The sequence below is a fragment of the Calypte anna genome, chromosome Z (genome assembly GCF_003957555.1).
Source record: "Calypte anna isolate BGI_N300 chromosome Z, bCalAnn1_v1.p, whole genome shotgun sequence".
NCBI classification, from domain to species: Eukaryota; Metazoa; Chordata; class Aves; order Apodiformes; family Trochilidae; genus Calypte; species Calypte anna.
In genome coordinates, this window is record NC_044274.1 from 13543862 (window position 1) to 13563036 (window position 19175).

The 19175-nt window shown below is 35.2% G+C and overlaps 1 protein-coding gene across 1 annotated transcript in view; it reads left to right on the top strand.

Moving 5' to 3' along the window:
* NIPBL (NIPBL cohesin loading factor) overlaps positions 1-19175 on the top strand; it is a 149899-nt gene that overhangs the window by 94017 nt on the left and 36707 nt on the right. Inside the window, exons 10-11 of the mRNA XM_030466730.1 lie at positions 1493-3046; positions 16082-16264. Coding sequence (XP_030322590.1) covers positions 1493-3046; positions 16082-16264 — 1737 coding nt within the window. The remainder of the gene's footprint in view (positions 1-1492; positions 3047-16081; positions 16265-19175) is intronic.

The following is a 19175-nucleotide window of genomic DNA, read 5'->3' on the forward strand; positions in this document are numbered from 1 at the left end:
TGGAATTGACCATGGTACTAATTGTTATTGTTTCTAATGTTAATTTTGGACATGATCCTTCAGAGTTTTAATTCTTATAAATAAGAATCTTCTACAAATATAGGAGAAATTAGAAGCCATATGTTACAATTCTGGTCTACAATTTGAGAGGGTGTGGTGTTTTTTTTCCCTTGAGTTTATTTCCATAATTCTTTATTGCATCCTCCTTACCACTGATTCTGTTGTTCTCAAAATGAGAGCTCATTACATCTGGCTATAATCCAGGCACAAAAAAAAATTCTTTTTCTTGTATTACAGTTGTGGTCTTGACATTTTGACAAGAGATAATCAACAGAATTTCCAGCCTATGTTTAGTAATTCCTTAGATTTAAAGTAATGTTCCTGCATTACAAAGAAAGTCATTGGGGTTTTTGAGAAATTACAGAATTTTAGTTGAGAAGTGAGACTAAAAACCTTAGTACAGGTAGGGCTTTTTGGTTTTCACAGCAGAAATTGTTTTTAGTTTAGAGTACCATGCTGGCAGCATAAATAGGCTGTAGTTTAAATGAATAGAACATGATTTATTTTTTTTTCTTATATTTGCAAATGCTTCTCATTTCTGTGAATTCTACTACATTACAGGGTGTGTAGTTGGCTCATTTTCTGTATTCTACTAAATTATTTTTTAGCATAAATTTAAAGGCGTATTGCACAATCAAGCTTTTGACACTACACAAAATTGTCAAGGGATATTTTGTTTCATCCATGAAAAGCATAATGGTTGCAAAGCAAAAATACTCAAGCCTTTAAGTGTGTAGTGGCCTCTTGACTAATACTCATGTAGACTCCAACTCTTAGTGTACTGCTTTGCTTCAAAGAAAAGCATGGTGTGTTGGAGTTATTTTAATTATTTTTGTTTGTTGTTTATATTTTCCCTGGTTAAAATTTCTGTGAAGTCCAACTGATGCACTGAACCAAGTAGAGAGAACCTCTGTCTTAATCATTGCAGGTCCTTGCATAGTGTGTGTGTAATAAAGCCAGTTGAATCTGCAATAGGAAATCTTTTATAGTAGTATTTCTCAAAAAGTAGCTGTGGAGATGTACCTTAACTTCATCTTTGCAGACTTCTGCTTCATGGGTAATTGGTTAGTTTGGTGGTTTTAAGATTTTGTTTGTTTGTTTGTTTGTTTGTTGTCCTTATGTATTGCAGCTGCTTTATTAGAAGGCTCTCTTGGGAATCATACAGGGACTTAGATTTCAAATGCTTTGAGGGTGGTTTTTCTTTTAGTTAATAATTGGCACCTCTGGTGGATGGGTAATGAATGACAGTCTGAACACATTAAGAAGTATTAGCTAGGGAAATTCTGGTTTTGCTGATAAATGGAATTTGCAGTATGTGTGTATACATTATGAGGAGGATTAATGGGTGCGAGTGGAGGGGAATGGATGTTCTTGCCTGGACATTTACCAGACTCTATATATATAATCTGTGATTTTTCTTTTTAACTTCCAGATAAACCTCTGAAGAAACGAAAACAAGAAAACAAGCCACAGGAGGCTGGAGGTGCTACTGGAGGAAACAGAGCTTCTCAGGAGACAGGTTCTGCAGGAAATGGGGCAAGGCCAGCATTGATGGTTAGTATCGATCTGCAGCAAGCAGGAAGAGCAGACTCTCAGGCAACAATAACTCAGGATTTGGACAACATCAAAAAACCTGAAGAAATAAAGCAGTATGACGGGTTTGTGTGTGTTCCACAAGAAGACACTGTTGGAGTTCTTAAATATAAACCTGAAAACCATCCTGAGATTTTTAGGAAAAAGACAGACTTTGAGGGTCAAAAGATGGATATCCAGCAAAACGAAAACAGGCAAATGGAATTTCAGCAAAATGAGAGCAGAAGGTTGGAAAGCAAACACATCGAGAACAAACAGTTAGAAGTTAAACATGAAAGCCGACAAGTAGAAGTGAAACAAAATGAAAACAGACAGACAGAATCAAAACAAAATGAGAGCAGGCAAACGGAGACTAAGCTAAATGAGGGAAAACAAAATAATGGCAAGCAGGAAATAAGGCAGAGGCCTGAAACACCAAAACAGAAGAGTGAAGGCAGGCCTGAAACACCAAAACAGAAGAGTGAAGGCAGGCCTGAAACACCAAAACAGAAGACTGAAGGGAGGCCTGAAACACCAAAACATAGACATGATAACAGGAGAGACTCCTGTAAACCATTGTCAGATAAGAAAATTGAAATAACTAGGCATAAACTAGATGTGAAATCTGATCCTTCAAGGATAAAACCTGAAAGTAGATCTGATCCAACAAAACAAAGGCCTGATGGGCGTTCAGTTTCTGATGCACTGAGGCGTGACCATGATAGCCTTAAACAAAGATCAGAGGACAGGGCAGAGTCAGAGAGATACAGAGGGGATCCATCCAAGATAAGAAGGCCTGAATATTTGAGATCCTCAAACAAAAGTGAACATGATTCTAAGCATGGTATTAAATCTGACAGTTCAAAACCTGAGAAATTTGAAAGGAAACATAGGCATGAGTCTGGTGAATCAAGGGAAAGATTTTCTTCTGGGGATCCAAAATCAAGGCCTGACAGCCCTCGTATTAAACAGGAAGGCAAAGGAGATTCTAGTAAAACAAGACTTGATAAGCCTGGTTTTAAATCACCCAACAGCAAGGATGAACGAAGGACAGATGGGAGTAAAAGTAAACTAGATAGTAATAAAGCACATGCTGATAATAAAGCGGAGTTTCCCAGTTATTTGTTGGGGGCAAGATCTGGTGCATTGAAACATTTTGTCATTCCAAAAATTAAGCGTGATAAAGATGGCAATGTAACTCAGGAGTCACGGAAAACTGAATTTAGAGGTGAACAGAAGGACAAAGTAGAGAAGATTGGGCTAGTGGAAGATCTAAATAAAGGAGCTAAGCCTGTAGTTGTCCTTCAAAAGCTTTCTTTGGATGATGTGCAGAAATTTATTAAGGATAGAGAAGATAAATCAAGGGGCTCTTGTTTTAAACCTAACAAGAACAAGTCCTCCAAATCTAATAAAGGTAAGACTATATTTTTAATATTAATCAAGTTGGGGGTTTTTTACCCTCCTTTTCTTTTAGGTTTGCTGCTCTGTGGTTAGAAATTAAATGCAATCATTTGGTAATTTATGTGCTTGCTTATAATGGTGGTTTTGGGGAACAAAGTGAAACTTGTCTATGGGTTTGTCTAGGCTGGAAATCTTGCTACAAGGTGCCTGAAATGATTTATTTACTTCAGCTCAAGTACCTAATGTGGAAACACTTGAATGGTCTTAAGCTGCTCTTCATCTAGTTTACCTAGGTAATTTATCCAGTGAAACATAACTGCTGTATTTATGATTTGAACTGGTTTCAGTGTGTCTGTGTAAGTACTATAGCTACTGTAAGTCAGTCAGTATACCTGGAGTGATGGGAGTTACTAAGTATACAAGCCCCAAGATTTTTTAATATTTTTATTTGAAACTAAAATGTTTTTCCAAGGCATGTTTTGACATGATGAGATTTGAACACAGATGAGAAGTCTTATCTGTCTCTGTTACACTATGAACACAGCTCTGTTGGTGAGCCTCCATGCTTCCAGCTGTGTGACAGTAAGCTTGCAAGCAGGATCTGGTTTTAGGAGAATTCACATAATCATTGTCTCTGTGGTCCACTGTATGCATGAAGAGGAAAGGTACTGGTAAACAATTGGCTGACATTTTCAAATCAGTAATATGGACAGGAAGTAATTCAGAATAGTTTGTAGGCTGATTGTCTCTTCTGCAGTTTAACATTTTTAAAATAAGATTGCCTTATATCTCGGTGCTCTAACTTTGTCTTTAGTTTTATAGTGAAATAGATAATTTCATGTTGTGAAATAGATGTTACTGATTTGGCAGGGTTCATTACTAATACTTAGCATTTAAAAAATTTAGATTTCTTACATAGAAATGTTTATTCAGTTGTCATGTCTGTAAATAGAGAAACCAAGTGGCAGGGAAGAGGATTTTAGCTGCATACAGGCTGATTTAGGAATGAAGTTCAGTTTTAACATTAATTTGAGATGAAAATGTTCTTTGTATTTAATCTAATAAGAAATGATGTAGAACTAAAGAAATGTATAAAAAATGTTTGTGTACATATGAAGAGTTGGTATCTGGATCATGTCTTTACTGTGCTCCATTTGTTCTCTAACATGTTTGTATTAACTCTTAAACACTTAATTCAGGATGTGGATTACATATTTGTGAAATATTAGACTCCTTGAATTTCTTTTTTGTTATTTTGGAAACATGAACATTTTTGCTTTCCTTTCTCAAGTTCAGAAAAGGCAAAATTTCCAGTTCTAGTAATAGGTATCAAGAGTTAGACTGAACATTGTGAGATCTTTGTTGTCAGTATAGTGTGAAGATTTCAGATGAATCCTTTATGATTTTGATAGGGAACACTGAAAACTTTCTGATGGAACTCAGGTCAAGTCTCAAAAGATTGGATTTCGAATTTACACTGTTCTCTGTGCATAAAATCAGCTATTTTTAGAGACCTAAAAGCCATATACAATGCATGTATGTTCTCTAAAATCTGCCTGAAGTGCTTTTTTGTTGTCTGTTTTGTATGCTGTTATTTGTATAAAAGGATTTAGTAAGTCCTGTCTGATTGGCATGACTCTATTAGCTGTGTCACATGAGCAACATTTTAATTTTAAAGTCAGATTTAGAATTTTCTGCAATGTTTTTGTGAACTTTTCTGAAGTTGTATTTCTTACATGTTCTCAAATAACTTGGTACATATTTTCCAGGGAAAGAAGGTATTTGAATCTGGTATCAGTCTTTTTGCTATTATATAAAGAATGAGGCTGTTAAAATGACTAGAGCTAGCTTTCATGAAAAGACTAATGTTGTGACTGTTTCTCTTACAAATCAAATTTTGAGTGTTAAGACAGATAGATTTTGGAGAAAGTGTCTTTGAACTCAAGATTTTTCAAGTGTATTTTTAGTTTTAATTTTTTTTTGCTCCACTTCTGTTAACTAGCTTCCTAGGAGATATAATCGTAAATCACTAGGTGAACCCAAATATTTAAAAAGGTTTATAGTTTGTAAAGATATCTCTTCATAAGCCAGTCTTTTTGTCATCAGCTTACTGATTCAGAAAATATTATTGACATTACCACAATGTCCTCACTTCAATTTAGAGAAATAGTGTTCACTCTTTTATTCCGTGGCATTTTTAGTTCTAAACATTTCCTAATACACTAGGAAATGTAATTTTCATAACATTCTTTATTTAGTTCATCCTGTATTTCCTAATAGATTGTAGCAATTCTTTTGTAGTGTTGACTTTCAGCATCATTATTCCATTTCTTACATCCTTGTTATTTCATGTAGCTTAGTATATTTTGCTTTATCCTCCCTTATTTTACTTCTTTGTGTTTCCTGTCCTTTATTTTTGCTTTCTCATCCATCCCTTCCCTAGTGAAATGTCTTCTCTTGGCTTTGTCATATACACATAATTGCTGTGGTTTATCTGAAATCCAGATTAAAATAGGACTAGTTCAGCAAGTTGGAAACACCATTTAGGTACTTACTCTGTTGTAAGGGACTAACGCTCATTCATTATAAAACTCAGTAAAAATGCCTCATTTTAAGCTAAAGTAAAAGCTTTGCAAACTGAAAGTCTGTACAACTTTTTACGTTGTTCCAGTAAATTTGAAAATCATGTTTGTTTTGCACAAGGATAAGACTTGCATTGTACTGCAAAAAGACAAAGGAGCAGTTTAATAGAATTTTATAGACAAGTTTAGAATTTCGTTGCTATATGAATAGGAGGGATAGCCATAGCATATGACTGTTAATACTGAATGATCCCAACAGTCACTTTTAGCATTTACAATGAAGCAACTCCTTTCTTTCTCTCCTGATCTTTGAGCATTTTTCTGAAAGATTCACTTTAGTTTGGTGGAAATCTGTGGAAAATTTTTTCGTAGTCTTTTTGTTCGGAGGAGTGAAATTTTGTAGCATGTTTTGTCCAGATCAGAATGAATGGTAACACTTTTTTCTTCTGGCTATAACATCTGTTAATTCCTTTTTCTTGTTTTTAATGCAACTGTTTTCGGGCAATCCATGAAAATTTCACCTCTGAGTTTGTGCCTGCAGTGAGGAGGTCATGTTTGCTATGCTTTTCTGCTGCTTGTTAGAGCTATACTGATCAGCAGTGTTGGGATGGGAGCTGTTAGCAGTTTCACAGTTACTGCATTCTGAACAAGACAATTTTTGCTTTATTATAGCATGAAAAAGATACCAGTAATGAGAGAAAGTTTGAGAGAAGTTGAGAAACTGTATGAGAGAAACTGTAATTATCTGTGTAAGGAAATGTCTGACTTGGTGATATATTTGAAGGGTTGCATTTCCAAAATAAGGATGATAAGTATAATACAAGTTTTGCTTTGATGACAAACGAGAGAATGTTATCTTAAGACTTGTGTAAAGGCACAAGTTTTGGGTGTTCCAGTATCAACAAAGAAAAGTTCATTGTTAAAAAAAATAAATAAAAATCTGATCTGAAGGCCGTTCCTTCATTGTGTAGATTGCTACAGGATTTAACTACCTGTACAACACAAAACCTTAGGCACACAGTTTTACTGCTTTCTACAAGTCTTCCTAAGTGTACTGCATTCTCTGCTGCTGTAATCTCTAATTTGAGTGATTTACTATTTCTTCAAAGGTGCTTGGTGCTCTTCATACGTTTCTTAAAGGATCAACTAAAAAACTTACTATCCAATCATTTTTATGCTGTAGAGTTAAAACAATGCTTTGAAATTTTTCTGTGTTCTGTCGTTGTGTGGTTTGTTGGGGTTTATTTTGTTGTTGTGTTTGTTTTGGTTTGGTTATGGTTTTTTTCATTTCAGGTGGCCTTTTTCAGAGCTTGTAGTAACTATAATTTGACATGTGATGTGATGGTCTATCTTTGAGTTCTAGCACAGCTAGAAAAAAATCTCACTTGTGAAGCAAAGTAATAAATTAGATGCTTATCTTCTAGGTAGGAGTGACAGAAAAAGGGAATATTCCAGGATGAAAAGCTGTATCTGGGTGGTTTGCTTAGTAATCCAATTTGTAATGCATCTTACAGATTTCTAACTACCTTAGCAGAGCTAGTCACAAATATTTCTGATACAGTGAGAACTGTAGACAAAAAGGAAGTATCAGTATTAAACATTAAAATCCTTCATGTGTAGGACTTCTGTAAGTACTAAAATGTTTAGCAATTTTATCAAGTAGCTTATGGATGTTAACACATCAAGAAAAATTTAGAGTTCTCTGAAATTTATTTCCAAATTAACTATATTTATGCTGAGCAGACCCCTTTTATTCACTGAAATGAGTGGGGCAAGCAGCTGTACTGTATGGAAAAAACTGGGGTAAAATCAATTTCCTTGGGAAAGGAAAAGGGTATAATCAACCTGCTTTCTATAGATTGTGCTTTTGTGAGAATTAGATTTGTGAAAGTTTGTAATTCTACAAATCTTGAAATCTGAGTTCCTGGTAGCAAATGTATTTACCTGTGGGAAAGCCAGAGGAATAACCCACTAAGTATTTTGCATGTGCATGCACTTGCATGTGGACATGTCACAGCTTTCTCTGAAGTTCTACAGAAATTGTCATATATCAGAGAAATCTCTTAAACTCTAAATTTAAGTGGAATTTTGAACAAAACTCCTCTTTCATAAGAATTCTACAGTCTTCCTGTTTTTCATCTTTTCTGAGATATTAGTGACTAGCTCTTTTCAACTTGCTAGAAGAGGAGCTGGCCATCCTTTACTGAAAGATATGTTTGCAGAGGCTCCATTTTAATATACACTTTGTCCATTTAGTAGTGATTTTTTTTCTCCTTTATGGATTGGACAGATTCACAGTTTGGAAAACTTTTCAGGCACTGTTTAGTTAAAAAACAAACTATGTATAACCATTTTAATCTAATAGTCTACAAAGAACTTATTTCTAGTATGGTTTGCATCAGAATGGATCATTTCTGCTTGTAGGGATTTTTTACCTATGGTGTGTCTGTCCTGTCCAAGAAAGTATGCTGAGATTGGTATGGGCATTGTGCATACTCTCTGGGGCCTTCATTTTTGGTGCTAGTTTTTCAGAAGTAAATGTTGGATAAACTGCTGTCTGTAGGCAGCAGAGATTCAGCTGTTTGCACACTGGAGTCCTTTCCTGTGTTGATCTGTTACTAGTACAACGGAAGACATTTTCAGCACAGTGCTTTGTCTGGAGGCTGCTTTAGTTAATTCTGTAGACCTTGCTATTAAGGTAAATATTTTGATTCTAGCTCTTGCAATTGTTCTTAAGTTTTCTCTGGGTAGTAATAGTGAACTTTGCATGTTGCACATCTAGTTCTGAACAGCAACAACAGACTTGACCAAACCCTCTGTTTTCATTGTACTTTGATTCATACAAACTGTGACATTTCTCTCAACAGATTTAGGAGTGCATTCTTTAATTTTTTCATTTCGGAAAAATTATTTTGGCACATGAAAGTAATAGAAGTTTATTACCTGATTTATCAGAGGATTTTTTTGAAAAAATCCATTGCTGCCTTTGGTTCATGGATGTGAATGTTTCTTCAGGTTCTTACTGGCTAAGGCTATTTTGCCTAAATAATCCTTGCAACAATACATTGGAATATGCAAAAATGTGTGCTAACAATTTGTCTGTCTCGTGTCAATTACCGTAAGCCTGTTTTTGTGTCCAGATATCTAAATATGAATGTTATTTCTGGGCTTATGAATAGGGTATATTTTGTTTGAATTAGGGGAAAATAGGGAAAAGCCTCACATTTGCTTCTGGTAAATTAATATTTCTGTTGTTTGACATTTTCATCTGTTTAGGCTATTGTGTGAGAAAAATTGAAATGTTTGCTTGAAATCTGGAATTCGTATTTATTCCATGGAAATATTACCAATGAACAGAAAAGGATGAGACCTTTTTTGTTCTTCGAATTACCTAATTGTTGCTTGCATCAAATAAAGGTTCCTTAAATAAATGTACTGTTTACTTATCCTCCAAGCAACTTCCCTGTAGAATTTTATATTAAAAGCTAAAACATCGACAAAATTTTGTTGTCATTGTTTATTTAATTAATTTACTTTGAAGAAGCAAAACATGAGTAGCTTCACGTGATATTTTCAGTGCTAAAGGCTGAAAATTTTTCCATGATACACTAAGGAAGAAGCAGATCTTCATGTGCCTGTAGTCACAAATCAGACATAAATCATGGCACTTGTTTTGCTTTGTCTCTGCAAATATTGTATTGCATCGCTTGCATAGGCAATTTTATGAGAAGAAAAATTAAGAGTTGTAATCAGGCTTTATTTATTTAAGGTCTTTTTTCTTTGATAAGGCCCCATGGCTCAGTTTTTAAATTAATCAGAATGCACAGCCAGGAAAATGTATCATAAACCTCAGATTTGAAACATTAATAGAAACAGAAGATTGCATGTTCTTGTTTTGCAACTGTACAAGATATCTTGGGTTTTTAATACAGTAAATAGAGTTGGCTTAAATTTCAATGTATACGTTCAAAACAATGACAGTGAAATCCAAGTTCAGTCCCTTGACACTGAATCATAAAAATGTGCAGCACTGTATTTACTTCAGCTGCTACTTTTGCTCCGTTTTACTGGTGAGTACCGATATATTTTTTGTGACGTGTCTTGCAAAAGTTGACTGCTCTAGCCACCTTTTGTTGATTTTTTTAAAGATAAAAAGCCAGATAATAGCAATAAGGAGTAAAATAAGTTATGGCTGTAGTTGCCACAGCAGTCAAAGGAGGTTATATATATGATGTGTTTTGGCACCTTTGGAGAGTGCATACTGGGTATATTCCCTGCTCTCTGCCTGGACTGTTAGGGGTGGTCTTTAGAAATCTCTTGGCTCTCGCCAAACAATCTGAGTAGCTTCTGAGGGTATTTTGTACTACTATACATTAATTTTTAAATATGTGCTGTTGGCATTGATAACCTCTGCTGCATCTTGGAATTACTCCATTGCTGTGTCCAAATTCTTCTCCAACCCACCAACCTAGCTGGGTCCTAATTTCCAAAGACAGATCTAAGGACCAGATTATAAACAAGGAGTCTGAACTTTTTGTCGTTTTTGTAGCCCAAGGGTAGGAACCTTGCCTCTGCTCCAGCATTGAAGCAGATAAAGAAAAATTGTTTTGAAATGTTTATTCAAGCAGGTTCTATAGAATGATGTAGGATATACTTCTACTTAGAACTGCTTCTCTCCCTCCTACCAAATCTGTTGCAGCTGAGAATCCTGTGGGTGCAGTCCCTTGGGTTGTGTTGAGGGCATATCAGCCTCCCACCCTGTTTCTGGTATGTGAGCTGATCTCAGGAGTTAGCCTTTCATGGATATAGTCAGAAGGTGAGGGTCAGCTGTATGGATGATGTAGCTGTCTATCTGTCTGTGTAAGCTTTAAGGCAGAAGGAGATGGAAGAGGAAAGCTGCTGGAGTTAATGCACTGCTTCTCAGATTATTTTCATCAGTGTTCATTTAATGGTGTGTTTTTCAGATGATTGATAATGGTGTTGAGATAAAAGTGGAACTTCTGTCTTATGAGCAGAGGTATCTTCCTCATACCTTAAAATCCTCTTTGAGATAAACGGTTGTGATTTCCTTCTGTGTCTTCTTCTGTTTTTGAAAGGCTCCAGGGCACAAAATTACTTGGAGTAGTGTGAAGCTTTTGGGCAAGGAAAAAACATAAAACATATAAAAAACATACCGGTGCATTTTAAGGGAAAGCCTGGTGGAAAGCCTGTAATTAAATATATACACTTAGCAAAAAATTTATGGCTTTAACCAGTAAGCTGTTAATGAATGGCCCTTTGCACTGTGTTGCCTGAGTGCTATACTGTAACAGTATTTACCTATTCTAAAAAAATGTTTATTTTCCTAACATCTTTATAAAGTGGGGAAGTATGTTTATCCCCTCTTCTTATTTTTTTCTTGCAAAGTTTTTTTTTCTTTTTAGTTCTCTCTTAAAATCTAAAATAAAACCGTATCTGCATGAATGATTGAAATTGAATTAAGCTGTGTGTCTGTGCTGTTGCAGTTACCATGACAGGGCTATCCAACCTGAAGGCAGCACTCTTGTTTTGGAGTAAAAGTATATTTTATTTAATTTAGCACAGAGTTCTAAGTTTCTTAGAGCTAATCTAGAAAGAAACTGCTTTACATTCTGCCTATACTTCCGAGGTTTTATCAGTGTAGCTATAGTGGTGACCCAAAATTACTTGAGAAAGTTGGACAGGTGTTGATACATAGTGGAGGAGCATCCTCTACTAGATAAATAGATGTTCTCAGGAGGACATATAAGAAAAGTGAGATATCTGTGAAATAACAGAAAAGCTGGATAAATACCAGCAAAATAAGAATGGTCCATAGTAGGTAATGTCCTGTTTGGCAAAAAGATCAGCAAGAGGAGGCCAAAACAGCTGCAACCTGTAGGGTTTCATTTATAATGTCAAAATGACCATGTGTGAAAATTCGTTACTACAGAAATTTCAGAATACAGGGAGTGCTTAAAACACCCCAAATAAGTTGCATTGTTCCCACTTAGACCCTTCTGTGTTATTTTATATAATCAGAATTTCCTTGGTTGAAAAAGACCTTCAAGATCATGGATTCCAACCATTAACCAAACATTGACAAGACCTTAGTTAAGCCGTATCCCTAAGTACTATGCCTATAATGTCTTGATAATTGGAAAAAGTTGCATTTTAAAATACAAGGTATATAAAGAGAGATTATAAATATGAAATTGCATGGACTGCAGTTTTGCCATGTGCAGATTATATAGCCCACAGAAATGGAGAAGACAATATTTATGGGAGGCTAATTTTTCCAAAATACTTCATGAATGTGAACCTTACTTTTGAAATTAACTATGTGGAAACATGTCATTTTGATGTCACAGTTGTTTTAAAAACATATGAGCAAACCTGTGTGGATTGTTTCCACTGTATTAAGTGTCTCTTTAGAAAGGAAAGTAGCAATTAGGAGTTAAGGTGTCTAAATGTAATTGAATCTTGATAACTTGTTAGTTCATTGGAAATTGCACCAAAATGTGAACTATGCATCTGTTTTCCCTAGTTTGGAAAGTAAAGATGAATCATTAAAGAACATAACAAAGTTTATTAGTGTTGGTTTTGATTTTATGGCAGGAATGGCCTTTCTGATCCTGGAAAGCTTACCTAAGCATCAGCAAGCATTGTCCTCTTTTCCATGACTAATTTGAATACACTGATGGTTATGTCAAAAAATAATTTTACAATCCATATTGAATGGATCCAGTAAAAGTCCATAATTATATTACCCCTTTTTTCATGTTCAGTATCTCTTGAAGACAATCATCTGCCTGGATCAGGGGAATGTATTTGACTTGCAAATTTACGGCAAAGTGATTTTGGATCCTACTAAAGATTAGGTATCTGTAAATCCTAGGTAAAGTTAAAGGCTGTTGAACAGACTTGGAAATACCCATCAAATTATCAACAAAAAACAATGCTGAGCTTTAAGCAAGATTTGTGCCTTTCCATTCTTCTTTTAAGCCATACATGAAGAAGGGAGGCACAACATCCACTAGAAATTTGTTGAAATCTTTCTGCTATAGATGTCAAAACCCTTTGGAAAGCTTCTCAAAATAAAATACAATATGGTAGGAGGTTTACAAGCTAATAAATTTTTAGCTACAGTTTTCTGGTGATAAACAACTTACATTTTGTCACAAATTGCTCTGTGAGAAAACAAGAATCTGGGTGGTTAATGGATATTCAGTAACAGCTGAAGATTCTTGAATACCTTCAGTAGGAAAGCTTTTAATAATAGAAATCAAAAACAAGAATTTATTTTCATCTTAAGTCATACATACATACATATACAGTATAGCTTATGTTTCGAGAAGCTCTGAAGAAGTGACTGTTCAAGGATGTGGTTCTGTGTGAGTGATTATTATTATAGCTATTCTGTACCTTTTTCAACATTAATGTAGTTCGCTAGCATTCTTATTAACTTGTATTTAACTTTGCCTTTTTTGTGAGGCATTCTTGTTAACTTGTGAAGAAGCTTTTTAGTAAAGTTATTTACTCTGTCGGTATTTTAAAAAATATAACTGGAGGCAAATGTAACTGATCGAAGTGGAAACACAAATGCAGGTCCCAGGTCTAATCAAACTTACCAAAGAAATCAAAAAATCTATATCAACATGCCCAGTAGAGCAAATAGTGCCTTATCTACACGGTTTTTAAAATACCTCCAGAGATGGTAACTCTGCCACCTCCCTCTGCAGCCCCTTGCAATGCCTCAGTAAAGAAAAACTTCTAAAATCTAGTCTAGCCTAATCTGGATTGCAACTTCAGACCATTTCCTCTAGTTCTGTTGTTTATTTACATGAGAAGAGGCCAACACCCACCTCCCTTGCAGCCTCCTTTCAGGTAGCTGTAGAGAACGATAAAATCTCCCCTCAGCATCCTGTTCTTCAAACTAAATAATCCCAGTTCCCTCAGCCTCTCCTCATAGGACTTCTTGTCCAGACCCTTCACAAGCTTAATTTCATTTCTCTGGACACATGTTGCATATTCTTATATTTTTTTAAGGTATTCCATAAACTGAAAAGACATTAGCATGGGTTTTATAACCTTATGTTTGTTGCCATGTCACTGGATTCTAATGCTAACTGGATTCTCTTTTAAGTATTCCTTTACTACCCACAAAAAAAGAAGCAGTACTTTTTTTATTAAATGTGAAGTTACAAAAGAAGGAATTGAGTAAGATGTTTCTAGTGAAGATTGAGTTGCCCCAATTCAAAGTAACATAAACAATAGTGTATTAATAACTTCTTAAATGGAGTCCCAGAGTATATAATGTCCCTGGATTTCTTATGAAAAGATAGGGAGTCTTCTTCCATGTGTATCAGAATTCTAGATGCATTTGCAGTCATGTTTAGCTCCTTTGTACTTCATGAGTGAACTTGGTTATTTACAGTTGTCAGCAGCTATTAAAAGATTGAGTAGTGTTCTCTCCTGGGAACAAAATCAATAAGGAGAGCACAAATATTCCTAGGAAGTAGGAGAGTAATAGGCGGTGATTTTTGTTTGTTCGGTTGTTGTTTGGCTTTTTAATGCAACTTTTGTTCCTTTATTTGTGGCTGATTCTTGCAGTGTCTTTGTTTCACCATTTTTGCTGTAGACTTTATGCTGTGCATTTAGTTCTGCTGATTTCAGTGAAATCAACAACAGTGCATAAAATTGAGAGTATGTGTTAGAGACCCAGGATCCGAGGACTTCATGATTTCACCTGTGGAATTGTCTTAAAATTTGTGTATGTTTATTTTGCTGAAGGTTAAGTCTGGATGTAAGCCATCTGTCTTCAGGCACTGTATAGGCATACAAAAAGTGACGTAGTCTTAGTATGGGGACACCACTGCCTGGGCATGGCTGTGCAGCATCCAGAGTGGTCCTGGCTGTCATCCGGTCAGCTGGCGCTTAACATAATGGAACTGATCTGCCCATGCTGGCATACTTGTGCGTTTCCTCAGTCAAGTGTCCAGACCACAGAGGATAATCATGTCACTGCAATGCAGTCAAACCACACCGTGAAATGTATGATGGTATTTTTGAAAGCAATATTGAGAATTTAGATAACTTTGGCAGGTGATAATTATCTGAGGAGGACAACACAAATAAATAAGGATTAAATAAGTCAGAATTATCTGATCATTATCTTATCATTTCAAGCACCTAATGCTTGAAAAAGTTTTGAAGGCAGTTCTTATGTATGTAAATATAAGTGAAACAATAAATGAGACTTCTTAAATTTTGTTGCTAGAAACTATCTTCCCATATTAAGGGTATTCTAGTTCCAGCTAAAGATGTTTGAAGAGCAAGAGAAAAAGAAAGAAAAAGACTAATCTTAGATCAGAAGGAAGGATGTTAGCGGAAAAATTGAAATAAATTTTAGAAAATTAGGTGCTAATGCAGGTATAAAATGGAATTACCATACAAAAAATACTTTTTTAGAACTATATGTGTGTACACAGAAGTTGGCAGCTGATTTCCTCTAAATAATATAAGGTATCTTGGGAAGGAAGATAGATGCTTCTGACAAAGATGTTTTGCATAAATTGGAAATAGGTTAATAGTTTAGTTCGATAATCTTCAAGTCTGTGCAATAGGCCCTTTGATAATTAAAGATATGAAATAAAGAAAATTCAAGTACTTCAGAATTAATGATTTACCTGAATCAGTTGTAAAGATTTTGACTGCAAGTCTTCATTCTCACTGCATATGGGTCTAGCCATGGTTACAAAATGCAATGCAAGTGGTGTGCTGATATCTACCTATGTGGAAAAGAAACCTGATGTGGGCCAGCAGTGTTTATCCATATTCAATAGAAGTCTTTTCACCTTTGTTTATAACAAAATCAGCAACAATTTGAGTTGTATTAGAAAACTTCTCGTGGGGGGGTAAGAAAAAATCTGTGGCAGAGGTTTGAATGTCTTATGATTTGTCCTGCATTTAGGTATCGGACCCCAGAGGATCTGCCACATATTGTCCCTTCTAACTGGAAAAGGGAGGTTTACTGTCATGTGTACACTGAATAATATGAATGAGAGTAAACAGAAATATTAATGGGGCACGCAATTAATACATAATTTACTTATGCTGTTAGAAAACCTGTTAAATTCAGAGTAACAAATGAAGTAAGAGTAAGTTTTGTGGAAGTAGAACAAGGATTTTTTTTTTTTAGAAATGGAATTCACTGATTTTAATTTGTTTATATGCTTGACAAAGTATTTTATTGAAGGAGATGCTTATGCAATTTATTATGTTAATTTCTAATTGTAGTGTGGTTGATAAATGCAATTTTTAAAAAGGCTGTTGAATACATCCAGATGTGTCTAACTGTTGTCTTACTAGTGGACATACTGTAAGAGGTTCCTGAGAAAAGACTGTAGTGTTGGGCCCTCATTTTTGTCTTCAGGTTCACATTTACTCTTCTTACTCTCCATTAATAGGTAGCATAGATCAGTCAGTGTTAAAGGAGTTGCCTCCTGAGCTCCTGGCAGAAATTGAATCCACCATGCCACTTTGTGAACGTGTGAAAATGAACAAGCGCAAACGTAGCACAGTTAATGAGAAACCAAAATATGCTGAAATCAGTTCTGATGAAGACAATGACAGTGAAGAAGCTTTTGAATGTAAGTAGTACACTGTTCTGTTCCTTCTGCTAAAGAAAGCTAGTGTTTTGCTTTTACAAAAACTTTTTTTAAGCTGGCTACACTAAAAACATACAAAAACAAGTTTGCTGTCTCAAGGGCTACTACTTGGCCAAGAACCCTTTTTTGCATTTAGAAGAAAAATTACTTGATTTAAATTTGCCGCTCAAGATGAAAACCAGCTAGTTATTAAATTTCTTTTCCTAATTACCTTATGGGAAGCTGCTGGCTAGATTTTTTTTTTTTTCCAGTTATGCTAATGGAACATTTTTAACCAATCATATATAGGAAAATACCCTTTAAAGCAGCACGGAAAACTTAAACACAAAAGTATGCAAAAAAACCCCATACAACCTTCCATTAAATAAATTTTAAATTAATCTTAGTTATATTGATAAGAAAAGTGAAGGATGCCCTCTTGAATTTTTCTGACATTTTAAACTGAGACTCTTAATTGCCCTGACGTTTCTTAAAATATATCTTCTTCTAGCAGATTGAAAAACTGAATTGTTACTGATGGGTTCTTAAAATACAACTTGCTGTTAATACTGATCTTGAATTAACTGTTTTCAAGGGGAGAGGGCAAGCTTGTAGTTAAAATTTTGCTGTGCAGTGGGATAAAGTTCTTAAGGGTCAAAAAAATGTCACATGCCTGTAAGTTAGTAAGGAATTTCCTACTTGCTAATAAGAGCATGATTACTTTGTCTCTGTGGTGGTTCAGTAAGCCAGCACTGAGAAGAAGGCTGTTAAAACCAAGTGAGTCAGTTCAGTATGAGTTAACATCTTGGTTGTGTAAACTGTGCAGAGGTGAAGGATAAGTGCCTGTTGCTATGAACCTGACAAGGCACCTTGCTGATAATTATTTTTTTTCCCAAGTTTAGAATATTTCCACCTTTGCATATATAAACATTTTACTGAACTTTTATAAAACACAGTGGTTTGCTTTTTAGTCTTTCTTATCATCCAAAAGGGAGACACTTGTTTGTTCAGCTTTTCAGTAACTTCGAAGTTCTCATCCAACAGACAAACAGTACATATACACAAATGCACTTAAAAATTTTACTTGCTATACTTATCTTCACCAGAGGCAGCAAATAGTGTCCTTTTGGGGTTTTGTTTGTTTTTAATAATAATCATTATTATTAAAATCTAATAATGCTGCTATGAGTGTGAGATCATGAAATAATTTATCAGCCTTGGGTTTTGGCAAAAGATTAATGATGATTTGCTTCATTCAGGATTATATGTTCTCTGTTTACTGTATTTTATCACCTATTTATGATGTTAATAATATGGAACAGTGAATTAAAAAGTAAGTAAATAAAAACTCTAAGTTGGTTGGGAATGGAGAGAATTGTCAATTTCAGATGCCTTTATCTGTTAGCTATCTATTCGTGGCTGTTGAAATTCTTAAATACAAAGTAAAACACATGAAAGAAGACTTCACAGTAGTTGTATGCTTTAAGGAAATCTAAATTTACTACATCCATTCAAGCTATATTCAAGGCCAACATTCTAAACAATTCTGTGAGGACATCTTCCTTAAAAATAATTATTTCTCAAAGATACTGTTGAACTGAATTGACTAAAAATGAGGCAAAACGGTTAGAAGAATGAAAGATTTCTGAGAACACAACAGTTTTCTATTGCTACAAATATGTATTTCGTATTTCTTATTATATAAAATTAATAAAACTCTTTAATATTACTTAAATTTTTAATCCATTTAACTACATCAAAAATAAATTTTGTAGAGCAATCATGTTCATCTGAACTGCTTTGCAGAGCCAGCACAACTGTAACACTTTCTGTTTTGTCATGCAGCATTGTTAAAATGGTCAATTTTAAATTCTTCTGGAAAGCAATACTGGAAGTTGCTTATCTCATGGAGATGTAGCTGGGATCAGAATTCATCCTACAGACTTAAATTGGTGCTGACAATTTGATAGCTGTGGAGATGGATATCATCTGCCTCCACAAAATACTGTCTCGTGGGAAAAAAGAATCAGTTAAGATGTGTAACCTCTTTTCCCATAAAACACTTTCTTCTCCAAAATGCTCACTCCACGTATCAGGGAGGGCCCTCCACTTTAAGTCGCAGTTAATTCACAAACATTGTAGACAGTGTGGGTAGATCACACATCCTGAACATGATTGTGCTGTCTCTAGAAGCAAGTCTGATACAGAAGCAGTACAGCCCAAAGCCTGAACTCAATACCTTAAATACTGGGACCACTTCTGTGCAGAAGTTTTGTACTGCTTCTTCAGAGCATTAGTATCGCCTCAGGTTGAACGATGTTGTGGTGGGTTTTTTTAAAATATTATTTCTGAGCTGATTATTTACTGTATCCTGGTATGCTTCCTGTGCTTCTCAGTAAAACTGGGGTTGTGAAGAGAACTTGTCAATTCAGTTCCAGTCCGGTATAAATTCTGGCAGTCGTTTTGCTCAGAAATGACAGTATACAGTAGTACAAACAACAACTGTGTGCAGTCATACCTCTCTATACTTTAGAGACACACAAATTTCCCGTGCAGGCTCACAAGCATGAACTCTGCTAGGCTAGAATGAGATGTTTTGGAGCTGTTTTAATTCCCACAGCACAATCTGTGTAAGGCATCTTTTCCCAGCCCAGTTCTCCTGTTATATTAGATAAAGAAGAGCTAACTGATTTCATGGATGAAGCTACTTCCTCCTCTTCTGTTTCCCGGTTATGTCTTAGTACCCTCTCCCTCAAGACAGGAGGCTTACTTTAAAAATAATACAGAATACTCCATTCCACTTCCCAATTTGTTTCCATCAAATCTCTGTTTATGTATAGAATATTTATCCCCATTTCTTCAACATCTACTCTACTAGGATTTTTAGTCCTGACCAAAAAGTGGTCATAATAAC